Below are 27,682 nucleotides of genomic sequence, written 5' to 3'. Positions count from 1 at the left end.
CAGCCTACTGTGGCTTTACTGACCAAAATGCAAACTACCAAAAGCGGTCAGATGGTGAATAAGCATCAGCCCATGTACCTCCTCCGTTTAGATAATTCGGGTACTATATAGAGATAAATCACCTAATGAGACCACCAAATCCCAGGTACAGGAATTTAATGAAAGAACAAAGTAAAACCTTTATGAAAACCAATGCTGTTTCACTTCAAGATCCTTAAATGCAAAACATGAGCAGGGTTTCAGTTCTAAATAATGCAAGTCTTTTCTGTGGTATGATTTAAGAGCAATCCAGGCCCATACAGGGAAGTGCTACCATTAAAACCTCTTGCTGCCACCAATACAGAAGTCTCAAATGCAAGCATTGAAGGAAACAGAAAATATTTCTATTTCCAAACAAATCCAAATTTATCAAAAAATTGCTTAATATAAATTTCACAAGAAAGCTAAAGGCTTACTGAAGTCGAAGGTTTGCCAGAACAGATAAAAGACTGAGTAATATCACAGGATCCAGACTCTGCCATCCACCCACGGCAGAATATGTCCAAAACTGAGCCAATCTGTTACAGGAAACTTTGTTTTGAACAAAGAATCTTTTCATTCAACCACATATGTTTTCTAAGGGATGTTTTTCAGACCACGGAATACTTAGGCAAGCGAGGAGAGCTCTAAAGGAGCTTTATTTTAATTTTAATTTCTTCTCTGACACACAGGGACCCTGGAATTTCACAACTGGGACAGACAATTTCAGCCCTCATTTTTCATTCGTCTCCCCACAATATAGGTATAATTTGCACTTTGTACAAATCCCTTTCACTCTCTTCTAGATCTATTTCCAGACCAAATACTTGCAACTACTGCAAGGCTGTGAAAATCATGCAATTGTGGATTAATATTTTTAAATGAAGACTAATTCAGAAAAATCAGATAAGCATCTTCTGCTTTTTGCATAGGCCAATTACTACTTTTTCTACTTGCTTTTATCTGAAAAAATAATTATAAGTTCCACTGTGAAGAAATGCAATGCATTCTGAAATCTTCAGGGTTCTTATTGAAGGTACTATAATAATACAAGTATTAACCATTCTCCTCTAGCTTTTGAACAGTCCTTATTTAAAGGAGACAAGTATTCATAGATGAAACAAAAATATTCTTGCCTAGAGGATGGTTTCACTGAACTTACTCTTGATTGCTTCAAATCTATTTTTCCCCCTATAAATAAGCAAAACTTCCCAATATACATGTCAGCTCAGATTCTGGAGGTGGTAAATACTGGATATTAGATAAAAAGATAGCCTTAATATACTGCTTCATACTGCTGCATTGTCCCAGAGAGACAGAAGATATTAAGTCTGCAGTTTGCCTAACAAGTCAAAAAAAGCAGTGCTATTACAAAGGGAACAAGGGACTGAGGTTGCCAGCCAATCCTTTTTTTTAATTATTAAGTTCTATTGGCAGTACACTGGCATTCTGTCTTGAGGACAGAACAAAGCATTTGTGAAAGGATTTCAAAAATTTGCTCCAAAATGAGACCTAGTATTTTAGCAGTTCACCAAAATCTAATTTGCAGTTTTAGCTCTACCTTCCATAGTCAGCCAGCACAGCTTTGCTTCACAAGTATCCAGATAATGAGCAATCTGCTCTTGATCCTGCATTCAAAGTACTTAAAGTGATTAACAGATCTGCACATGGAATAAGTCTGGGCTTTCCGCTTGTAGCCTTTACCTACCTTCTGTTGGGCATTCTGCCATTCATTTCAGTAGGACTGCATCTTTACTCTAATATCTGTTTGAGGTGCAGAAGGCTAAGTGTTGCATAAGATCCTGGAGAGGATAAAATTTAGGACCCACTCACAATGTCACATCTTAGAAGAAAAACCAAAACCCACAAATATCATCTCTAGTAATAAGCAAGTATTTTCCCTCTTATAACTAACCATTCAGCAACAGTACATTAAAAAAATAGCTATGTTCACCTTGGAACCAATACCTTCTTAATTACTGGGTATGAGGCAGGGTTCAGCAAATCCATAAAGCTGCATGACTGTCCTCTTCTATCAACCTAGAGGAGGTGATGGATGTGACAGCACAGCAGTTCTTGGATTTTAAGCCATGCAGTACAGTAACTCTAAAGAGCTAATGCATAATGGGGGAGGGGAGAGGAAAGGCCTCCAAAGCCCCGATATATTTAGAATCGATCCTTTCACCTAGCCAGGCTGTAAAAAGTCTTATCGCTTTAGTGATCTGTACAAAACACTTTGAATGCTCCTGGAGAATGCTCAGGTGAGTTTCTGGGAAAAACAGAGCTGTTCAGCTCTGGTTTCAGACTAAATCCTACCATACTGCTGACATTGGAACAACCTCTAGCTCAGGCATGGATTATTGTACTCTTCATAATCAGTTAAATGCTCCAAGGGGAAAAAAAAAATTACCTCTGTACTCAACACAGGGCATTGCCAAACCATGACAGTTTGAAAGCCTGCAACGAATCAAGAATGTATTAGGCAACAACACAAAAGGAAAGGGAGGAATAAAATCACGTGAATAACATTCATCATTCGTCACTCAAGAGACTGAAAAGAGCTTTAATAATAATGCTGGTTCAGTGGGAGCTGTTTCCAGGCAAATATAAACATGAAATTCATGATGGAAAAAGGTAGCCCAAACGGTTTTGTTTTGGTTTCAATTAAGACATTTTTATGAAACAGTAAATAACACCAACACCAACTCATTCATGGAATAAGCTGGTACTCCAAAATCTAGACGGTAAGAAAGACAGAAGAACTTCACAGGCAACAGCATGATCCACACCAGAAGCTGGGGTGTTTCATGAGGCTTTTAAAATCAGATTTAATTTAAAATATTTTAAAAATGTAGAGAGATGTATTTTCATTCATCAGAACAAATGTTAAAAGGCTCTTATAGATGCACAATCAACACCAAGCCACATCTGACAACAGTCAAAAGAGTTTCTTGAATACTGCAGTTTTACTTTAAGGTGAGCAGAACAAGTTGCCAGCTGCTGAGAAAGAGGGCATTCTTGCACTGTGGTGCATGAAAGTCCACACAGGATAACAACTCATTCAATAGAGCTATCAAAAAGCTAATCACTTTTTGATGTGCTACATTTCTGTTAGATTTTTTTTGATCCAGCTTACCCTGTAATAAAAGATTCTAACTACACAATAACCTGATGAAGTGTTAGGAATATTCTGTGGTTACCAGATGACCATAATCATATCAAAACCACACATTATGGGGCTGATTACATCAAATAAGAATAAGCTAATCAATAAACCCAGGGCAAGACTGATAACACTTCAACAACCAGGATTAGGCATATTGAGATCTATTAACCAAAGTTACAGGGTTTTTCTTATTCTCAGGATCCTTGAACAATGCAAAGTCAAAAGGAACTAAAGACTATTCTCTAACATCTTTCCATAGGCTCATACTCAAAGGAGAAACAGGAAATGCAATGTTTTTTGTGGTGGGTGGACCACATGGCCTGGTTCCCATACATCCTACCACCCTTACATGTACCATCCTTACAGCAATTATTCATAATAGCTTTTCTTTATAGTATACCAGGAACCTCCCAGGAATCCCCAATTTAAGCACAGAAATTGCTGTGATAAACAAAATCTTAGTGGTAAAAGTATTTACCTGTAATTTGTAAGTGGAACTGCTGGCACACTATCATTCACTACACATCTCAACAATTAGTCTATACATAGGCAAAGAGGAAACCATGCTTGCATTTTAGATTTTTCCAGTTATAATACAAACAGGAGATCTTAATATTTTTCAATGGCCAAAGAAAAACCCAGGAGCCTGTTTCACAACATATCAGAGATGGATGTACAGAAAACTGGGAGCTTGGCTTGTAGAGTAAAAATTATCCCAGACGTAAGACATACAGCATTCAAAGCATATACAGAATTTCAGAGACAATTTGGAATCCATATGTGCACAAGATAATACTTTTTCTTTTGGGAGGGTATTTTTGTTTTTAATAAAAAAAATGGCGTTATAATAAAGGCATAAGCAATACAACATTGCTTCTAGAAAGCCAAGTGGAAGGTCTGTGCGTGGCAGTAATACAAATGATTTATAGGAAGGCTGTGTGTCCTCTGGCTACTTCCTTCCCAAGAGGACCCTGAGTGATGCTGCAACACATTGCCATTGCCATCATAATGATTATTCTACAGATTGAGACACAAAGATTTACTGTTCTGTGGGCAAGAGCTCTTCTTTCTGATCGTAAGAAACAGTGATGAAACCAAACAATATAATTCTGAATTGTTATGCATTGGAACAGTTTCTCTTCTTGGTGCATGAGGTTCTATTATTATTTCTTTTTCATATCTGCAACAAGCTTGGGTCTGAGGAAGACTTTCCATTAGCAGTTGGACAACTAAGCAATCAGGAGACATGCCAATCAACTTTGGCAACTTTTTGGCAATCGAAGTTACACCAACATGACAAACTACCCTAGAATCTAAGAGCAAACGTACAAAAAAGCAGCTACTTAAAACCATGTGCTATATCCCAAATTCTTTCAAATAGCTTAAGGTTTCCCTTGTCCTGTCATAAGGAAATATACAAAGTCTTCAAAATGGGATCTGACCTAAAACTAAGGAATCATCTTGGGTGATGAATCATCACTTCAAAGAGCAAGACTATGTTTAATGAGCTAGTTTCAGATATGTTGAAATTCTGAATGGAATTGCTTGATAGGAAAGGCAAACGTGAAGTTCCTGACAGAAGTCAGTCAAAATTAAAATTAAGTTTACTGATGTGGAAGAAACACCCAAAAAATTGTAATCAAGGAATTATTCCAGTTTCCCAAAAACACCACAAGGCTACTCTCACTCTTAACTGGCTCCTTAGAAATTTCAGAAGAACACAGGTCTTTCCTAGCTCTGTTGCAGATGGTCAGACGGTGAATTCAGGGCATGCCTACAGACACCTGCTGCATGACAGTGCTTAGGTCTGCTCTGTGCTTTCATATGCACAATTTGAATAAAGTGCCTAACACCACAACTCTAAGTTATTTTTTATTAGGAGCAGAGAGAACCCTGCAAAAAATGAACACAGCGGCTCAATTACATGAAAGGATATTAGCTAGGTTTTCATATGTAATAGACACAATTTAATTTCTTAAAAACAAGAGGTAGCACTCTTTCTATACTTGTCTATGAAGGTAATAGATTCCATCTGTGAAGTCACCTTTTTAACTACTTAGTGTGGGCAGGAGGATACCAAAGTGTTCTTGTGGACATCAAACTTATTTCATAAAGACTTCATATTTTTGACTTGCACTTAACAGTGAAGATATCAATCCATATCCAACTAAAACAAACCATTTACAGAAGATGCATTTCATTTTGGAATTCTCAGAAATCTACTCAGACACAAGAATAAGACTGCAACATGAAACCACTCAGAGGAAAATAGCTACACTAACTTACAAAAGCTAAGGAAGGAAAAACCCAACAAAGTACGACATACAAAACTGCCAGCCTACTTCTGTGAATTCCTAGTGTTTTAACATCTTAAAATTAACAACACTTTCGGCACAATTTACATCTTCTGTACTAAAAGTACATATTTTTTTTTTTCATTCTTTTCAGTGCAAATGTGTAGTATTAATGGCATCCATTTCCTCACCGTATTACCACATGCAAAAAATGATAGCTATTTAGAATTTTTTTTTTTAATTGCAATACAAGTGACCAGGATATCAGCACAAATGCTTATACTCTGGGGAGAAAGAGAGTAACCAGAACTAGGAGTTATGCCCCATCAGCAATATCTTATCTGATTCTATCAACAAGCTATAATTGCATAAGGGCCAAACCTGAAGTCATCTTCCATCAGCCTTAGGAGTATATTCAGGCTGTTTGAAAGCCGTGATTTCCACTGTACACATATTTTAATCTTAGAAGAAAGGAAAGAAAAAAAGTAATTTTTGCTCCCTGAAAATTCATCTCCCAGTTGTTATCTTTCACACCACCACTCCGCCCCCAGAAAATTCACCTTTTCACCACATTCCTCTTACAGGCCAAGGGACTACCCAACTAAGGCCAGATCAATATTCACCCAGTGATATCACTGAAACAGCTTCACTGTATTCTGCAATCTACAAGCATTACTCAGTCATTTAATTGCACTGACAAAGGAAATCCATTCTGATAGAAAGTACAACATTGAAGAGTAAGTCAGCAAATTACACTGGAGTACCAGAAGCAGCAATAATAACAGCGCAGACTTCCAAACTACTCTGCCGACATCCGTTCAGCAGACCCTGGAAAAATTCTCTACCCCTCTGCCAGACAGAGGAAGAGGTTTACAAATACTTTTCCGTCTCTGAAAAGACCAACAGAAGGGTGTCAGCTATGACTGGATTAAAATAAAAACACTAGAAATATTGTGAGTCCCAGGAACAGTTATCCATAGAACATGTGGAAAGTCAGCTCTACTGGCATCTTTACTGAGAGATAAAGGCATAACTACATTAAATAAGCAAAGCTAGAGCAGAGTTTGGAATCCTTTTAGAAAGCTAGAGCTTTGAATCTCAAGAAACAACAAGCTTGCATTGGTGGTCCAAAAAGTAGGAGAGGTAAAGGCTTGTAATAACTTGAAAGGAAGAACTGCTGACTTGGTTGAATCAGAATTGGTGGGGTATATTTTGACCTCTGTCCTGTCTTCTTTCTTTGACCTTGGTGATGTCACTTTGCTGCTAATCTTCTGTGCCACTTTGTGAAACACAACCATGGTGACTTTTAAAAAGCACTTTGCTAACTGACATGAACACCCTTAGAAAGATCTTCAATGCAGTGCAAATAACAAACATATTTTGTTGAGACAGTAAAAAAGAAAATCAAATATGCTTTTGCTATTTCTCCACAGTATTAATTACTGGCTTTATTCCTATAGCAATGTTGGCATGACTAACATTGACAGACCAACTTTGTTATTTACACTACTTCACTAAAACCAACAGGACTGTCCCTTTTTGATCCTAAGCATTGTATGCCATGCGCTTTTCTCTTGCCAGAAATAAGTGTTGAATCACAGATGAAAGGTAAAAGAACAGGGAACTATTAAGAGCTATTCTAAGTGCGGTGATGTTGACTTCAGTGGGCATTCCTAGCTGGTTTATTTTTCCTATAGCTCAGCATTTAGATTATTTATAGATATTATTATTATTATTATTAATGGATACTATTATTTTATTACTATATTTAGATTATTTATAGATAACATTTAGACTATTTATAGCTGCTTTCACCTTGGGAAAAGCCTACTAAGGATTGCATAAACATATGCTCAATGGCTCACCAACATGCAGCTGAAGAAGGAAAAGCTGGAAATATCACCAGATGAAGAGAAGCAGCAGCAGCCACTGAGGATTCTGTCAGATTAATAAGATTAATTTTCATATGGAATAACTTTAATCCCTTAAATTCCCAAAATAAAAAGAAAAATACTTATCTCTTCACACAGCGGAACCAAACAGTTTCCTAAATTTTTTTTTCTCTCATGTGACTGATATATGAGTTGGTAATGCCATTGGAACACTTGTCTACCAGACTTACTGCCAGCTGAACACAGACTCAGCAAAATAATTTCAGGGTCTCTAAAACTAAATCACAGGTGTACAATTCATTCTGTAATGACCTTTCTGTATTCACTTCCTGATTGCACCCCCAAAGCAATAAAACAAGCAGCCCTCAGAACCTCAAAGATTTACAATAAATCTTCCGCAAACAAACATGGTACTAAACATACAGAGCACTTTTCCTACACTCTAAATGTATTAGCATTAAATGTAAAGGTATGAAAATGTAAAGAAGAAAAAAAAGTAAGGAAAACTTTAGAACAGAAAAAATTTCCTTCTTTTAACCAAAAAAGATGGATGACAGACAATTGATTTGGAGTGCTTCTTGATGAGGAGTATCTCAAGAAAGAGATACCTACTGGAACCTTCAAATTATCACCTGAAGTTCAGTTCAGATGAACCAAACTGAAGTTATCTCCCAAAGTAATCAAAACCCTATGGTCTTTATTAGACTACCAGAAATGCTGACAGCTATTCTGAGCATTGTTTTGGTACATACTATCAGAGTCCACCAAGCTGCAATAGTTTAAATCAAAACAGGATTTTTTTTCCCAAATCCTTATATAATGGGGTAATTCTCAGACTTGCATTAGGGTGCCCACTTGATATGTTCAAAATGTAATGTGACCTCCTTAAAAGATTCATCATGAAGTACTGTCCTTATGCATTCTGTGCCTGCCTAAATATAAGCAGACATCCAACAACAAGGCACTCTGATTTTCTTCTATTCTAGTCTAAAAATCAATTTTAAGTAAGGCAATCCTGCCCTTTCCCACTGCCTTATCTTGTTCCCTAACTCTCAAACTAACTCATTTTGCAGCTTCAGATGCACAGTGTACATCCCAGCTGGTGCTTGAAGGCAAGATGAGATGTACAAGAATCACGATCTATTACTCAACGTAGGCAGTACCAATCAGTAGATCAATACAGCTGATGCTCCCATGTCATCTCTACAGCTTATATACATCTACTTATAGATGTTTAGTATACGTAAAAAATGTGTCTGCAAGAATCCTTTCCAAGTTCTTGCAAGCAGAAGCTCTTTCCTCACCACAGACACATCACCGCCTGTCACCTGGTGGGTGGTAACTTGTGCAAAGAAAATGCTACATCCTTGTAATTCTACAGGCACAAAGCTAATGAGATGACCTGCTCTCCATTATCCACAGTAATTGAGAAAACTAAGTTCATCAGAAAAACAGACAATATGCAAGCTATATATTAATCAGGATGCAATAATATACTTAGTCCACTAATCTTTACAAAACTAATAAAAAGCCTTCCACAGGAAACAGCAGAAAAATTTCTAAGATGCTTATTATATATAAGAGAACAGGGATTTCAGCAATGCAGTGACAGAGTAATCAAGAAATACATGACTTAGCCAGCTCAAAGTTGTTTATCCTACAATCCCTTATCCCCATAAAAAAGCTCCACCATTGTCATAATCTAATATTTATGATGGTTGTTCTGTAGATACACTCAGAAAAGAACATGTATTTCAGATGTTTAAAATAGCATATATTCTTTTAAATTCCTCTTCAACCACATAGCACAGAACAAAGAACTCCATTTTGTTTAATAAACAGCTGTTGCAATATGTCAAGCCCATACCCGAGGTTACTAATTTATCCTACTTCAAAAGAGAAAAACAAACCAATAATTTTTCCTTAAAGTATCTTAAGTCCTTTCCTCCAGTACCAGCTCCTACATTTGTTTAGTTTCCCAAATGTAACACTGCTTGCTCCAGCCTTAGATTCTGGGATAGAATTTTCCTGTACCCATAATTTCTCTACTAGATCTGATGCTATCTTTGTCATGACCACCATGTAAATTCTCCATCTTACCCCTTCAAACACAGAACATCTCTGAATCCTTTCAGAGACATTCCCAGTCATCCTCCCTTTTTCTTTACTACTGCTTCCTCCCAAATGAGGGAAATTACAGTAATACATGTAGCAACTTGTCACTGACCATTCACAGTGCAGCACAATTACACTCTGCTGATTCATTGTGACAAGAGACATTTACTCTTGCTGCTGACAGTCCAGATATTTTCTAGCATCCCTATCTGTTTGGATGGCGCACTGGGTGTCCCTCTGGTTGGGCTGATTCCCTTGTTGATGCTTTTCCCTTTTACAACTAGAAGTCTCTGGTCTGAATAAAACAATGAAGTACTAGAAGCAAATAGATTTCTATCTTAAAAATAACTTTCATTCTAAACCTCAAAAATGTTCAACTAGCACTTAGCAAGGAAATCTTAATGGCCTGTTAGCAAAACAAGCAAGTAAATATTTTCTTAGGTAAGGAGGAAAGGCACAACACTGAAAGGCAATTATTTCATCTTCACAGATGCAGCCACACATTCATTAACTAAGCAAATCATTCCTTAATTTTACAGCATTTATCAACATGCCCATATATTTGCCATCTGTGAGGGAAGGGTTTAGATAGCATGAAATCTTTATCGACATTAAGATTGCCCTACTCTAACAAAATGGGAAACTATAAGAATGGGTTACTATAAGAACAATACTGTAGAAACTAACTTGAAGGCTCTTATAGTTCCTATTTGCAAACTCACCAACCAGAATTAATAATACTTTTTTTACTCTTTCACAACCAAGTAAATTCATGGTCACAACGTTTGAGGCCAAAAACACATAGGAAAGTACTGCAAGGCCTGGAAATTTACAGTATTGCAATGCTTACTGCTAGTGAATCTATTTAAAATATTAAAATTTCCATCTGTCAGACCTCTTTGCTAATGCCCCTGCCCTCAAAGCAAAAGGGAATGTATGCCTGCATCCCAGCCATCCAGTTCATAAAGCTTCTTATTAACTCAAGCCATAAATGACAATGAGTTCACACTAACATACCAATCTAAACCACCACAGCCAACACTCAGGTCCATGTTTGCTCTTGCCATCTAGGCAAAGACAAGCAGAGAGAAAGGCTAAACAGCAGCATACAGGCATCAGGAAAGGAGATTATGATCTTTAAACCACTACAGCACTTTGCTCCCACACTCATAAATAATGTTCTACGTGTCCTTAATTTTGAGAAGCTAAAGTTTGTGAAAAGAGACATGCTACAAGAACAACCCAAGCAACACGTAGTAATGCTGTCAGTATTGCAGAGCAGCCGAAATCACCATGATTTACACAATCCTAACCACCAAAGTTCAGTCCCCCTTGCTCTCTAATGGGTGAGCTGTATCATGTAAAGCACCACGAATATCAGCTAAGTCCTGGGTGTACAAGGACATTTTATTCAAGTGAGTTAATGTTTCTGTCAACACCAGCTCTATGATGGATAAAGAGAAGACCCAATTCAGCTGGGATGGGTTAAATCTCCCAAGAGAAAAACAGGCTTGCATCTATTCTATACAGCAAAATCTAGCAAGTATAATGAAAGCTTAGGAGCATTTACCTTTACAAAGAAGCATTTATTCTTCCAAAAAGTGAAAGAATAATACACATTTTAAATTCAATAAGGCTTTTTAACATACAGAAGTCTACTGAAATGCCAATAAAACCTAGACACTATATGAATATGAACTACTAGCAAAGCATGCTTCATTCACAGTTGCTTTTGCATCCAATCATTTAAGTTGCTTCTACAGAGTGAAAGCATTTACATGTTTCCTGTGATCTGAAGCATTATACTGTATAAAAATAAACCCTTCTGGGATTGAATTAGAGGATACAGTGGTTCACAAGAAAGGGTCACTAAATGAACATTAGTTCATGACATAAATGAACTCTTTTCGTTGTATTATTTTTTCCCCAAAACCATACCCCAGCACCCTGACTGTTCACTGTGTAGCACTTACTGTTGCTGGACTTGAGGTCACGGTGAATTATGGGTACAATTGCTTCCTCGTGCAGGTAGTTCATTCCCCTGGCAATCTGCACTGCCCAATTCACCAGTATGTCAGGAGGTATCCTTTTACCAGACAACACCCTATTGAGCGATCCTCCACGGGCAAACTCCATGATCAGGCAAAGATTAGGTTCCTTCAGACACACGCCCCTGAGGGCAATGATGTTGGGATGTTTCAACATCGCAAAGAGCTTGGCCTCTTGGCGGACATTCTCAATGGTCTGGCTGATGTCCTCATCAGGGTCATAGCGAGCTGCCTTGACAGCAACCTCATCTCCTATCCATACAGCTCGATACACTTTTCCGAAGCCCCCTATGCCAATGATTTCTTCCAGAACAAGCTCTGAGAAGTCGATCTCTAGGACTAGGGAAAAAGGAAAAAAAAGATGTAAGCATTTAGCAGCTATGCAGCCTGTACATCAGCTGAAGGTGCGTGCTGGGCAACCTCACCCTTTCCCTTGGAGGAAGGGCCAATTTTCACTCCAAAACAATACAAAGGAAAGCAGTGGGCCTTTCTGACAACCTTTTAGTGCCGAATAGTATGGTAAAACAGATCATGCAGTGTCATAAGACCTGACATAAATAGTAAAAGATAAATAGTAAAACAATAAAATAGCCTCCTCTAACCACAGTTAAATCCTTATAATACTGATGCTCCTGCCCCTACCCCTACTCCCCTTAAGGATAAGCTCTCAGTGACAGTACAATATTCTGAAAATGAAAAACACACCAACTAATCTTCACTGTGTTCACAATACAGTGCTTAACGTAAAATAGCTAAAACTCAACACAAAACGCATCTGCTTCTCCATTTGTCCCTTATTTGAGTGTTTCTTGTTGAACTGCCATGACAGTCTTTTAGTCCTTCCCAAATCGCACTTATTCTTCCACACCTCTCCAGGCTTTGCAGATTTGTTCCCCACAAGAGATCTGTTAACCAGTTCTGACGTTACCAACAACAGTGTGACAAACAGATGGATCAAACCACATACTAAGTGTACAGAGCAAGCAATAAGAAAAATATTTCTTGGTTAATGCATACTACATTTTTGTTACAAAAACTTCCTATTCCCATACACTGACAGCTACACTTCACAGACTGACACAGTGACTCGTGGCTAATTGACATCATATAGGAAAAAAAATAGAGATGCAGCTGTCTCAATTCAGCACACAAATTGCACCTGGAGCAAAAGCAAGGAGAAAATGTATCCTGTACAGCTGCACACTAAACACAGTTTATATGGGTAGCCAAAAGAACCCATCCAACACTGACTAATGTAGAATGAAAATTCCACATACTGACTAACAAAAACGTGTTGACACAGTTTAATTCACAGCAGTGATAGGCTACTACCAATGCTACTCTGTCTGACATTTGCATGGTTACCAATTACAGTCAATGAAATTTTTAAAAGTTTTAAAGGAAGAATACCATAATGCAAGATTTAAACAAAAAGTCACCGAGTCTTTTAATACTTTCCTGCATTTGAAATGCCAAATCTGACATGGTTCCCCTGCCTTGTCTAGTAGGACATTAGACAGGAAATTAAGTTTGTAAGGGAGCAGGTTAGATCCCACTTAAATAAACTAGTCTCCTTATACCAATTAAATTCCTTTCCTATGTAAAAGCCTATAGTATAAGACTGTGACAAAACTGTATGGAGTTACTACAAACTCTTCTGTCCACAGCTGCAGGCTTTTATTTTGTCTGAGCTCTACCTTTCCTGAATATGATTCTTAGAAGTTGGCTTCCTTTTGTAAGTTACTCAAACCTATGAGTTAGTTTAAAAAGGATGCCTTTGCTGCTTTTCCTAGTGTTCCATGAACAAAAGATTAATGGAAACAAGACAGAAAACTGACCAAGAAAGTCTGCCAGAAGGAGAAAAGGTCTCTTTCAGGCCAGAACACAAAGAGTATTTTTCTGCTACTGTGAATACATATTTTGGGTAACACTCTGAGCTTCAAGGATTTGCACAACAAAGAAGATTTCAGTACTACAATAGCAACCTTGGTGTTCAAATGCTTGAGACAGAGATTACTAGAAAACATGAAAGGAATAGATTCTGACCAGAATTAAAACAAGACTATAACGACAATAACTCCAGATGTGAGACTACCCTGTCACTGAGAATACACGAAGAGTCACTCTTGTATTTCTCACTAATAAAAGACCTAAAGAAATCAGATGTTAAGTCCTATCTCTTCAATCAATAGAATTTCAGCACTGCGAGAATCCTCAATTAACCTGCTCCTAGGGACAAGGTCACCTAAAAGACTGAAAATGAACAAACACACACCCCACAACGCCAGGGTGACTGCCTGCCCTGCCAACTCTGGACAGACAGCATTCAGGTGCTGTTCGCAGCGGGTGTTCTGCTCGGGCATTTCACGGATTAAGAAGACAGCAACGAGGAGCTGAGCGAGCCGCCCGCGGGCCCGCAGGTGCTGAAGGGACAGCTCCGGCGGCAGCGGGGACGGGACGGCACGGGACCGGGACAGCCCCAAGGGCAGCGCCTCGGCCTTCCCCCCTCCACCCGCCCCGACGCTGGGAAAAAGCGCCATAGGAAGGTGGCAGGCAGGAGAACAAGATGGGCAAAGGAAACCGAAGGGCTGGAAAGTAGAGCACTTCGTGTGCCGCCACACATTTTCCATCAGAAAAAGCACATCCCTCCTGGAGACACAAATTAATAGGGGTGGGATGTAAAACCGAGACACTTCAGCTTTCACATAAAATCTAATGCATGACATTGAATGTTCTTTTATCTGGAAGACCTTAGGTTAGTTTGAAAATGTGAATTTCTATATGGCAAACTGACCAGCTCACCCTCGTGGGTAGGTAGCCTCTTCAAAAAAAAAAAACTCATTTAAAAAAAAAAAAATGTTGTTTAGGGTTTTTAAGAGGTATTTTCTGCTGAATGAGTTTATTCATTTTCATAGTTTGAGTTATACAGCTATGTTAGGGCACAAAATACTTGTTTTTCTTCACATTTCTAAACTAACTCTGGTGTCATTTGGCAGATGTGCAGGATTCAAGAACTAAAGTCCTGTCATTCCTCTGTGGCCAGCAAGGAATTACAGAGCCTGTACACCACGAACCAGTGGCCATGTTGATAACTGAAAAGTAGGTGCCGTTTAATCAGTCCTTATTAGACCATATAATTAAACTGTTCAATTCAGTCTGAAGTGTTTAAGAGCCCACAGCACAGATAAGAGTCACTCAAGTTGGCCCACTCCTGACAGCCTCTACAGGCTTTTATCATTCACCGTATCCTCACCAAAGCAAGACTCAAGTAGTACATGTTTGATGGCTAAAATTACCAGCTCAACTATTACAGCTCTCAGTAGAACCAGAATCTCTAAGACTTAGACTTCCAGATTTTCATTGTATATATAGATCAACTTTAAGAAAGCAAGTAAAAATAGGTTCTCTGCCAATGTGCATGTTCAGAATGCCACTTTGCATCACTCCTGCAAAACTGGACTTACTGGACTATGAAGTATTAAACAGTAGACAGTAATTCCTATTCCAAACAGCTATCAAACTAACCTCACCAGCTCTAAAAGTGGATAGTGTTCCTTGCAAACGATTTCTAATACTCAACTTGAAAATCCAATTCAATGGCAAACAATTTTAACTCCTGCCGAAACAGCATTGTTTCTTTTAAAAAAACCCATACTGCTTAAGCATTATACAAACCTCTGGAGGGCAATAAATTCTACTTTGTCATGAACATATGGTTGGTGACTTGACAGTGGAGAAGTAGTGGAGGTATGGGAAGAGTAAGGCAAAGACAAAGGGGGAAGATACAACCCCACAACTGTTTGTGAACTACCAAACCATGGAAGAGGCAGAAAGATAGGAAAATCCACAGTTACACAGCCTATACATGGACACTCAAAACAGAATGGAAGCCAAGGGTTCAAAAAGGTCTCTTAGAACTAGTGCTCCATAGAAATGGCATTTTTAGGCATCTCAAAAGCAAAACCTAATAAGCATTAATCCACAGCTTTTTCTGTGTGTGGGGAAAAAAAATAACTTACATGCATGAAAAATAACTTACTTGCAGCATGAAAGAAAGGAACAGCACCTACTCCTTTCACGAGCCCAAGGGCAATGCTACAAATTACTGAGTTTTACCTAAATACTTTCAAGCAGAATACAAAGTAAGACAAAAGCTATTAGTTCTATTCCTTGGAGATACGGCCTAGATTGGACAAAGCATCTTTCCACTCCTTTATTTTCTAGAAAAGCCTATTAGTCTGAAGATTTTTCTCTGCCCCTCCAAAAAAAAGCACCTTGCCTGAATTGCCAATGGTGATAAACAAGATCTAGAAAGTAATTCCATGCTGTTTCTCTTTCCACATTGTACACAGTGACTAAAAAAATGTAGAGATGAAACAGCCCTATTCTCCATCTCCAACAAAGGCTTTGATACTGCACTGAAATTCAGGGAAACAAACCAATGCCTCAGTGCCTTCAGCATCACAACACTGTCAAATGACCCTCAGGCAGGCCCAGATATCCAAACATGGATACAACACATTCACAGGTATTTTAGGACAGAATTTGTAAGAGGGCAGAAGAACCTGGTAGCACAAGTCAATTTAGGACTTTTTCAGTCAGAAATAATAAGCTTTTAGTCAGTAAGTAGGGTAAGACTGATCAAGTATTAGCAGTGAATCAACACTTCAGAAAACAACTGCTTCCCCTCTGGCAACATTTCTTTAAGAATATTCTTAAAGGCAGAATGACCAGAGCCCTGGTGACTCCACTACTGCCCAGCCGCCAGGATTCTGTCGCTTGATGAAAATTTATCAGCCCCTGGAAACACAGGTCCTAACAATGGGAAACTGCTCCCGGCGTCGCTGAAACGCTAACAACACACTGAGGGAGGCTCTGCCTCCCAGGGAGCGGCGCGCTAGCCTGGAACACAGAAGGGCACTGGAGCAGCAGGAATACCTCCGCGGGTGGGAATGGGAACACACCGGGGCCTGCGGAGGCCCCAGGGCGGGGGAGACTGAGACGCTGTAGCCCCTCCGCTCGCTGCCGAAGGCCATTGCAGGCCCCCCGCCGCCGGCTGGGCCCGCGGCCTCCCACAGCCGCTGGCCACCGGGATGGGCCTTCCCTTCCCCCTCAGCGGCAGCACCGGCTTCCAAAAGGACCCAGTCGGACCGGGCCAAGCCTCCCCTCAGGCACATCGGGTGGGCCGAGCCTCGGCTCGCCCACAACCTCGGCAGTTCCGCCGGTCTTGTCCCCGCTCTTTTACCCAGCCCAAGCCCGCGGTAGGGGGGCAGGAACGAGCCTGTCCCCTGGCCCCCTCCCTCTCGGCGGAGTGGCCGCGCCGAGCCCCCGGGCCCGGGCTCCCTTACGCTGTATGGCGGGGGGCGGCGGGTATCGGGCGCGCAGCTCCGGGCCGCCCCCCTGCACGCCGCTGCTCACGTAGTTGCTGGGGAAGATGCCGACGCGCTGGTCGATCTTGCCCGTCCACCAGCCCTCGTCGCCGGACACGTGTGAGTCCCGGGACAGCACCTGCACCACGTCCCCCGGCCGCAGGCTCAGCTCGTCCTCGCCGCACGCCTCGTATTCGAAGACAGCGGTCCAGAGAGGCCCGTCGCCCGGCGGCTCCCCGCCGCCCGCACCCTCCTGGCTGAGCTCGGTGAGGGGCTCCATGGCGAGGCTGCTCCATAGGGGGAGGCGCCCGCGGCAGCCGGGCGCTGCGGGGGACGGCGGGGCCGGGACCGCCGCCTATTGTTCATGCGGCCCGGCGCCCGCCGGCACCAGGTGCCGCCGCCGCTGCCGGGACTTCCCGGCGCGGGGCCGCCTCAGCCCAGCGCGGGCAGGGGCGAGACCAGGCAGCTTGTGCCGTGGAGGAGCCGCCGCATCCCCCCCATCCGCCGCCTCCTCCGCGCCCGCCTCCGCCTCCTGCCGCCGCCGCCGCGCATCCCGGAGCCACCTGACTCTCTGGCAGCTTCGGCGGCGCGAGGGGAGGGCAGGAAAAACCCCGCCCCCGCGCCGCCATTGGCCACCGCCGCCGCCAGTCAGCACCGCCCTCACCTGATTGAGGGTCCGCGCCCCCTTGGCCGCGCCCCCTCCCCGCCCGGCCCCCGGGCCCGGAGTCGCGCACTCACCGGTGCGCCTCCGATTGGCCCCCGCCTGCTCAGCTCTCGCTTCCCATTGGGCCGCGCGCTCCGAGCTCCTCCTTCTCCACGGCTTCTCATTGGCTGGGGAAAGGGGCATGACACGGGCCGAGGGCGGGGTGGGGCGGGGCGGGCCGAGGGCGGAGCCGGCGGGCGCCACCTGGTGGCGGGCGGAGGCGGCGCCCCCCGGGGCCGGCCCGAGCCCGGGATCCCCCCGGCCCCGGCGGGACCGCGCTGCCGGGCCCGGAGCGCCGCAACCGGGCAGCGTCTCTCTTTGCTCCTAGGCCTCGGCCTGCCATAACCGGCCCAAACTTATGCACGGGTGTTAGATGGTTTCTGCACGAGGTTATCGTGGGTGTATCCCTGCTGAATGCCTTTGTTAAAAATTAACAGAATTTACTTCCTCACTCTCGCAATCAGCTTGTAGCCGCTCGATCGTGAAAATCCAAATTCCTCCTCCCTGCTACCGCGTTTTCACAGCTTGTGGAGACAGCAGATCTTGTCAATGGAATTTGTTTGCGTTTGGTGATATTACTGGGAGATTTTCTTTGCATTTTCACTCCATTCTTTTTTTTTTTTTTTTTTTTTAATACTCATTTGAATTTCAGTGGTAAAACTGGAAATGAAAATTCTATGTTCATGCTTCATCATAACAACTGTCATCATCACCACTGTCAATCACCACTGTTGCCAAATGAGAAGCCCAAGTACCCTGACCTGATGTCTTCCCACTAATATATAAAATGTAGGGCTTAGTTACTCTTTAGTGTTTAGTAAATGCAATTACACAATTCTTCTGCAAGATGGAGAGATTTTTAAAAAAATCTCCATCCCCTAGTGAGGCATTTGATTTGGTTTATGTACAGAGTAGCTGCTAGTAATTCTTGAATTTTGTGAGTCACGGTTTTGTCTATTTATCCTTGCATTAGCATTATGCTGTAGCATCTTTATAGGGAGCACCAGGGTTTAGGCTTTTAATAGAATGATGAAGATCTTAAACATAACATTCTCTGAGTTCATTCAAAATCCTTATCATTCTTTGTAAAATATTTGAATTTACTTGAATTTTCTCTGGGAATACACCACCACTCAAAACTGAACCTTAATAACAAATATTACAGAGAACCCTACTGGGGACTACAATTATTCTGTCTTCTCTCTTCCCCCCGCCAAACTTCAGAGCCTTTATTTCTCACAGAAACCAAACCAACATGGTCTAGAAAGAGCTGATATATTAGTTCCCTTATTTTACAGATAGAGAGCAAAACATGTATAGTTGGGGTCAGAACTAACATTTCACTGTGACGTATGCAAGATCTAGGCACGCTCCAGCACAAGCTTTTAATGGAACTTGCCTAAGAACTGAGATTTAGGTTTCCTCCTCTCTCTCCATTGCCTCTTGTCAGTGAGGGCAGAACTGAGGATGCATCCTCTCCACTATTCCCTTGTTACTTAAGGGTGTGTTTTCACAATTAGTGTAAGCTTATCCAATACTACTGTTGCTGAAAGGGACTTTCCTGCCCCTTGTCACATGCTTGACCTGCTTTCCTGATTGGAACAGTAGTGACTGTGTGGCTGTGGAGTCATTTCAGCTCATTTATCTAGCTGAAAGCTAAGCCTCTGAATAAAAGCAGCTAGCTTTCAATCAGCTTTTTAGATTCATCTGACTTGCATTAGGACTGTACACACAGATGTTAAAACCAGCACAAGCACCACAGGTAAAAGGGACAGCCACCTGTCTTTTCAGCAGCATCCCAGCTTTAGGTTACCTTGTCTTGATCATGAAGACAAGGGGTAACAAATAGCTGTATTCATGGTTTTTAGAGTTCAAATAATAGATGACTGAGATGGAATATGAAGGACTGCTGTTAATGTTCCTAGTTAAAGTAACTGCAGTTGCATGCAATAATTTTCTCTCTAATTTTATGTAGGAAAAAGAAAATATTTCTTCAAGTCACACATTGAGAAATTGTTATGCTTTATGTGAATTGGTGCTTTAAATGCTGTAATTTAAAAAATGTGAGTAAGACATAAGAAAATAAAGACTTCCAGTCTTTCAGCTGTTTGCCACTTATTTTGATCACTGCTATAGAGCTCTGATAGATTTAAAGTAGAGTTATATTACTGATGGTGAAAACTATCATAGGAAAAAAATTGCTATTGTAGAGGCTCTAGTTGCCTGCTGTAGTGACCTGCCAAGACAGAATCCTGCCATCTTGTGGAATGCCTTGATATCAAAGTACACAGCTTTGCTTTTAAAAGACACCTTCTTCTTTTTTTGTTCTTGTTTGGGTTTTTAAATTTTTTTTATTTTATATTTTTTTATTTTTTATTTCCCATGATTATATGTTTATTTCTGCAGAAGTGGTGTGACCTGGGAGAGTGTCCAGGGAAATACTCTGAAGAGCCATCATAGGATTTTCCCACTCTCACAGACTTCTCTTGGCATCTCTTACCAGACATGTCAGAGACTGGTTTTTGAACAAAAAGATCTGGCCAGATTGGGTAGGCTGTTCTTAGCATCAAGGTAAATAGAACTGTCAATAAATGCTAAATTCATATTCCAATAACTGGAAAAAGGTAGATGAAAAGAATGTTAAAGACTGTCTGCATGCAGTCTTTAAAAGATGACATTTTAGCATTGGCAAAATACAGAAAGATTTTTGAAATGGCGCATGCCTTTCAGATGAACATATAGCCCAAATCCTATATTGAAAGTTTCTTCTTATGCATTTTCAAATTAGAAATGTAGATAAGATAATAGATGAGAACAGTATCTGTTCCCATTATTATTCAGCAAACCTGCATAATGGGAATTAGATTCTAGACATAACAGATCCAGTTCTTAAAGTCTGTATTTGAATACACACTCTTCACTTTCTAAAGTTTTGTCATGGATTCTGTTATAACGTGTTTCAAAAGAAGATGCAGATGATACCCTGAATTTAGTTCAAACTTTCTTCAAACTGAGAACTTGCCAAAGCTTTTAATTCAGGCTTATTTTTGCATCTACATTTTAAAAGTACTAACTAATTATTAGAGGGTAAACAAAAAGGCCAATCTATTCCCTGTCTTTGTTTTAAGAAGCATTGGAAAGTATTCTGCTTATTCAGTATCATTATTAATACAAATCTAGGATTATGATCTCAGATTTTGTCCTATGTTTTCTAGAGGCTTGCGCAGACTACCACTGGACTTTTCAGCTCTAAAACTTATTAAAACTTGGCAATCCATAGTTATAAATCTACACTGGATATCAAAATGTTGGCAGTCTAGGCTTCTAGTATCTGTGATCTGTAAAGGAAAAAAAAAAAATAGAATGGTATTAAAAAACAAAAGGAAGCGAAATGTCAAGAAAAAAAAGGAAAGACTGCTGGCACAGTCGAACTACACCACAGTACTAGAAACATACTGTAATTCCAACTATAGCTACCATGACAGCACATCTCTACCAGCACGGTAAGAAAATATAAAAGATTAAGGAGATGCCCCTTGGCACATCTTATTGAAGCTCACTCCTTTTACATCCTGTGGTAATTTATATTGCATATTAAATTAACCCAGCATTCTCATTTGGCTTTTATACATTTCAGAGGATATACCACAGATGTGTTCCATGCCTGTATCCCCAGATATAGCCATATATGCCACTCTGGAGATGAATCTCACTCCAGTAGCCAGGTTTGATCAATTGCTGATAATTTCTACTCAAACAATGTAAGCTTTACTGACAAATGGATTATTCTATCATTAAAAATTTCCTCTCTACATGGCTGTAAAGCTGGACTGGCTTTTTTTCCCCCACTTTAGAACAGTACTGATCTGCCAACATCACTTTAGTGTAGGTTTGTTCTTGATGAGGGGGAGAGGGGTAAGCCACTGGCAACAGAAGCTTTATGAACTGTGCTGTGCTAGCTAGGAGGCAGGCTGCAAATCTGGGTCTTCAGCATCTGAGTCAGTAAAGAGAGAGCTCTACTCTGCTTCATAAAATATATATGCTAATCTCCCAGATGGTTATATGTTCTTTCTCCATAAAACAGATGACCTGGAAAAATAAAAGCCTAAAAACACTGAAGAGTGAGAATTCTGGGCCAAAATCTGGAAGCTTGCAGTAGATTTTAGCAGACAGGCTTGGATTTTAAATTTAGTATGGATCTGGTTTCATAACAAAATATAGCAATGGCTATTATTATAGGTCACAGCATAATTTCACATGCAACATGAATAATTCATACATCTGCATCCCTCTAAGAAAAATATTACAAAGGAACACTTTCAAGTGAGATTTCTGTCTGTACTAAAAGATTACACACCTAACAGAAGTAATGGTTAACTTTAGCTTAGTAATGATTAACATTTGCACACTGTGTATTACCTCAAATCCAAGCCACACACACAGCTCTTGTTTGATTAGTCATAGACTGAGTTGCTGCTCCTGTAAGGGAATATCAGAGCTATGCTGCCACACTGGCAGCATTGTGCCACAGTTTCGCAAATGTGCGGAACAAATATTTAACTTATTTGCAGAACTGTGATTAGTGCAATGCAAATGCTCTCACCAGGGTTCAGCAAAGACACTACAGAAAACTTTGCAGGTTTCTGAAATCTTTATAGGTGTTGATAGCCTTGATCTTTGTTTTCATGTTTCCTGTGAAAAATAAAGCAGCAGCAGACTACCCTGCAGTGTCATGGCCAGCATATGGTGCAGCACTCACTCCAAGCACTCTGCACTGCCCCCGGCACCTCGTCTCCCATTCAAGGCCTTCTGCCCGTGGAACGACAAAGTCTCCCTTGTTTTTGAGGGCAAATGAGATTTTGTTTGGGAATAGTAAAACCAAGAAGGAAAACAATGTATTTTGTTTAGGTTTTGAGTTTGTCAAACAAAGCCTTTGGGTCAGTTTTCAGATCACCAAAGCCACCCTTGAATATCTTCAGAAAGACAACACAAAAAACTAAGAATCCTGCATCTCAGTTCAAACCATATGGATGCAAACTTCATTTCTAAACATATGGAGACACAACATCCATTAGATAACAGCATTCATATGCAAATCATAGCCTCATACCCAAATCATCACTCTGCTAAATCTGTCATTATAAAGTTATGGACATAGAATAGATAACTTTTTCATCTGGAGTAGCACAATCCTTTTGTCGATTGAGGCTGATGTCTTTTTTCCCCCCTAATTTGTATTTACTGAGTTAAGTTACTATTCAGAATAATAAAATTCATCTAAAATAAGACCAACTAGGTTAGTGCAGTAGTAATTATCATAGAATTATATAATGGCTTGGGTTGGAAGAGACTTTAAAGATCATTTTGTTCCAACTCCCCTGCCTTGTTCCAATGCCCCTGTCCCCAGGGTAGGGACATCTTTCACTAGACCAGATGACTCAGGGCCCTATCCAACCTGGTGCTGAACACTTCCAGGGAGGGGGCAGTCACAGCTTCCCTGTGCAATCTGTTCCATGTCTCACCACCCTTACCACCTTCCTAGTCAATTACCACTAAAGAATTTCTTCCTCATATCTAATCTAGACATACCCTTTGTCAGTTTAAAGCTATTATCCCTTGTCTTATCACTATTTGCCCTAGTCAATTGACCCACTACAGCTCTCCTAGAGCCCCCTTTATGTACTAGAAGGCTGCAATAAGGTCCACCCGCAGCCCTTTCTTCTCTCTCAGTCTTCATTGTAATTGTTTTTTGACACATTGTCTTGAGAGAACAGGTGACATTTCCCTGCTGTTTCCTTTTATTTACAATCCCAGTTTAAAACCTCAGCATACTTAGAGAAGCCTCTTTTAATAAACGGATGAGTGCTGGAAATTTTTTTGTCTTGATTTCCCCTAGGAGTGTCTACTCTCTGCCTGGTGACTAAGCTCAGATATGATACTGTATCCATTCTACATTTCATAAGAAAACTAGGAGATTTCCTCATACTTACATGAAAGACCTAAGTCTGTTTTGATCTTTTAGTTGAGTGTGGGCAGAGAGACACATCATGTTTTTATTGTGACGCTATCTCTCAGTACTGGCAGCACCAGATCCACAGACAGCCAGAGACATGCATTGAGCAGGGATTTCACATCACAGGGTTGAAGCCATGTCAAGAACTCTGACTTTACAACCCAGAATTAACTTGTGTTATCTCTTTACATTATTTTCTTTCTCAAATTGGTGGGCTTAATTAGTGGGCTTGGTCCTGCCCACAATCAAGGATACAGTTCACTGTACAGATGAAGTTTTTGTAGGACAAGGGAAATGTGATTCATGGAGTGAAGCTAGACAATTAAGTCCCAGGCTACAGACTGGTCAGTGTCATTGAGTCTAATTGGTACGTGAGCAGTTTCCAAAAGGTACCATTTAACATAACTAACTTATGAAGGACACATGACTTCTTCTTTCTCGTGGTGTTGTATTTCTCCTCCGAATAATGCTGCTAAAAGAGCCGGTAAGAATAAGAATGGTTAGTGTACGAATGACAGAATTTTTGCACGTATATATTGCTTGACCATAACTCTCCCTGCTCCACTGCTGGTAGGACCTAAGATTTGGCGGGGTGCGGTGGCGGTGGAGCCCCTGGAGCCCTGCGGGGGGCGCCGGGAGCCCGCGGTCCCGCCCGCCCCGCAGCGGCTCCGGCCTTCAAAACCAAGGGATTCTCGTCCGGGCTATTTCTGTCCCTGCTGGAGCCTTGCGCTGTTTCCTCAGGGCTCAGAGCTCATTGTTTTTGTTCGCTTAGATGAACCAATTGTAGTCTACATAGGACGTATTTGTTCTCCAGTTCCTCGAACCATTATTACCTTTTTCCTGTTCCTCTTGAGAAAATAGATTTTTGACACCCTGCCAGGTTGCATTACTGAATTCCCTTGCCTGTTTCAGGGTGAAATCATGATAAAGGCAGGCGCTTTCAGTGAAGGGGAAAAAAAAAAAAAAAAAAAAAAAGCTGAGAAAAAAATGTGGAAGAAAACCTTACTGTGGGAAAAAAAGCAAGTTGCGTAATAATGAAGAAATGAGGTAGTGTGAGTCATCCCGCTCATGAGCACTTCATCTGGTGAAGTTAGCACCATCCAGGAGGGAACTTGCCAGGCCCTGCTTACATCCCACAACCAGTAAGCCTAGCCAGAGTTACAGCACTGAAAATAGAACTGCATCAAGTAATTCCCTAGCATAAACGAGAAACCATATCACAGTTGTCTTCAGTAAAAGCATCGACTCTCCTTACCTTCATTTCATTATGAATAACACCACCAGCCTCATCTAGGTCCACAAGGTAGTCTGGAAGATTTGGGTCCACAGGCTCCCCTAAACACACATTTTTTCCTTGGAAGACCCCCTTTTTATGGTCTTACCATACTTTTCTCCAGCTTCACCCTCAAACAAGGTCTTTTATGCTCAGAAAATGGGGTTGATTTCAGTTCTTTCCTGTTCTCCAGTTTATCCCTTTTAACGTTCTGTGGATCTTAGGGCTGTCATTACAAATCTCAAGGGTAATGTAAGAGTGAGAGGAAAGAAAGAAACACATGCATTTTGGATGTAACCTTGTTTCTTTTTCTTAAAAACTCTTCAGGAGGTAAGCCAGGTTAACTAACTTTCACTTGAGCTTTGAATAGACTTAGTTCAATTGTAACTGTACATGAACATCTAGGACTTCCGTCTAGACTTTTTCCTCAGCTCTGCTACTGATGGATTCAGAAAATGTGACAGGTGTTCAGGTTTGTACATTCAAAGCCTGACTAACTCTCTGCTCACTTCTACCCATTATATTGTATAGAGAGTGTTAGAAAGAAAGATGGGTCACAAACACAATGGACATTGCTATCGCACTGGCAGGGGAAAGAGGAGGTGTTACGATAAAGGACAAGATTTCAGTAATGAAATCTCTACTTTTCCTGAAGACCACACAAGGCCACACATGCAGACTGTGCAGCCGCTTCCTACTGAATTTCCTTGAAGGTCACTCTAGCTAATTGAATTTGATAGATTTTCTGGAGACATCAGTCCCCCTCCTTCTAAACGTTTCTAGCCTGGAGCTGATATTCATCCATCACTCCGTTAAACTCAGTCCCTCATAATTTCTCTGTTGTATTTATGAGCAAATCTGACAATTTAAGCACTTGTCTCAAAGTTTGTGATATGATGAAGGTACACAGAACCAAGAGATGAATTTAGCTAGTGAAAATACCATCTGACAGAAGCTCCTACCAGGCCTGCCAGTCATAGAGAAGTCTTTTTGAGAAAGTAGGTGCTGTTTAGATCAGTTCTAAGAAGTAAGGCAGAAGGGAGGCCAGTGAAAAGCTGGACAATTGTAAGTTCTGAACTGTTTACTTGTAAGATTCAGATCCTAGACACTTTCTGCATTAAAAGAAAAGCAGAGATATGCATAGTTTTCCTGATGTCAGTAGATGTAATAGTTGTGAACAAAGATGCTTTTCAATGTGGAGCTTTCAAAATTACACCTGAAGCTTTGACTTAAAAATATTCTAAAATGTTTTTCTTGATTTTCATAATATGTCATTTACAAGAAAGCATTTAGTTGCATTGCTACAAGATAACTGTGAAAAAATTCAAAATGCAGTCCAAGAGTCAAATTACTTTAGCTACCTGTACTTAATTCTGTTGTTACCACAGTGAACTGTTTCTCCTATGACTTATGTCTCACTCAATAGTGAATTAAATCTTGGGAACACTTGTTCTATTGCAAAATATCTTTTTGTGGTGAAAATATTTTTTGCAACAAAACTTCCTCTTTTCATGTCACAGCACATGCTGAAACAATGGCAAAAAGATAAATTACTCCCAAACTAATTTTAACTGCTGTAAATTTTGTAACATGATCCCTAATTTCTGTAACGTTTAGAACACTGTACATAACAGCTATAGCCATATGGCTTACAGATTTCTGACACAACCTTCACTGGCATTTCTGGGTTCTGCAAGCAGCACAAAACAGAGTATAAGTCTCTCCAAAAGGGTTGCTTACTCCACCCTTCCTTTGTTTCAAAGTGGTTTTTTGTGGGTTTTTTTGTTGGTTTTTTTTTTTTTTTCCTTTAGGGTTATTTTTAATGTTAGATCATTTCCATTGTTTATCTCCAGAAAAGTGTTTCCAGACCATTTTGCAGTCACCACTGCTCTGGAAAGGCCAATGAAAAACTGGAGGTTATATGTTTGCCTGGCTGATGTGGTGAGAAATATACAGCTATCATCAGCATCCTTCACCTACAACTAATTCCTTTGTTTTTTAATAGTTCTCTCCCTGATCATTTTTCATTACTTAATCCATCAAACATTTCCCAAAGGATTGAATATATCTTTCTATGCTGCAGACTAATAAAGAATGCACCAAGACTAGTGCTATTAATATGGACAGTGTTTTGGAGTGAAGAACACAGCAGCTGCACAAGGCACCCATGTAAGTAGTGTTGGGAAATGCTCTCTGGATTGCCTGAGAATTCCTAAGGATGTGCCATGAGGGATTTACAGGCTGTTCCATGATGCGTAAATTCCCTCATTTCTGAGCAAAAGATCAGGAAGAAACACTTCAGGGGCTTTCACCTTCTCAGAGAGTATCCTGTGGGTTTTTCCACAGAAGGGATAGACAAATGAGCAATGTTTGTAGAAAACTGTTTAGACTGGCTGAGATCTGGAATTCATCCCCTTGTAATTCTCTGGCCCATGAATTTCACCACTTCTGTGCTGTCATTATCTCCTCCTGATATGAGCTAGGAAACACTCTCACGGGATTAATAGGTATAGGGGAAAGAATAGCCTTAGTTTCATCCCACTGCCTTGTCTCTGAACAAAGAAAAAACTCACTTTTGCCTCTGCAGTCAAAATCTACCATTGACTGCAGAAGCTGTGACTGTGCAGATGATATGTTCATGTAAAACCTGACTCTGTTTAATGGATCAGGACTTGGGAGATCTAGGTGCTGGATTTGTCAGTGATTTACATCATGACCCAGAGCAGATCACTCTCTTTGTAACAGTTCTAACATCTGTACAAAGCAATTAAGGATACCTTCTTTGCAGGTT

At 40.7% G+C, this 27,682-nt stretch overlaps 1 protein-coding gene across 4 annotated transcripts in view; it reads right to left on the bottom strand.

Annotated features, from left to right (window-relative positions):
• The window catches only part of MAP3K9 (mitogen-activated protein kinase kinase kinase 9), a 57,784-nt gene extending 40,088 nt beyond the window's left edge, over positions 1-17,696 (bottom strand). Inside the window, exons 1-2 of one of the 4 annotated variants that reach the window (XM_086895122.1) lie at positions 17,641-17,696; positions 11,459-11,872 (exon numbers count right to left, since the gene is read on the bottom strand). In XM_086895122.1, the coding sequence (XP_086751248.1) occupies positions 11,459-11,690 (232 nt within the window). In that variant the 5' untranslated portion in view covers positions 11,691-11,872; positions 17,641-17,696. The other 3 variants (XM_086895123.1, XM_086895121.1, XM_023929191.2) reach the window with 3 other exon arrangements.
• Positions 17,697-27,682: the final 9,986 nt, after the last annotated feature.

Source organism: Cyanistes caeruleus, chromosome 6 (assembly GCF_971803275.1).
Source record: "Cyanistes caeruleus chromosome 6, bCyaCae1.hap1.1, whole genome shotgun sequence".
In the NCBI taxonomy this organism is placed as follows: Eukaryota; Metazoa; Chordata; class Aves; order Passeriformes; family Paridae; genus Cyanistes; species Cyanistes caeruleus.
The sequence above is the reverse complement of the archived record's forward strand: the minus strand, read 5'-3'. Positions and strand labels throughout refer to the sequence as shown.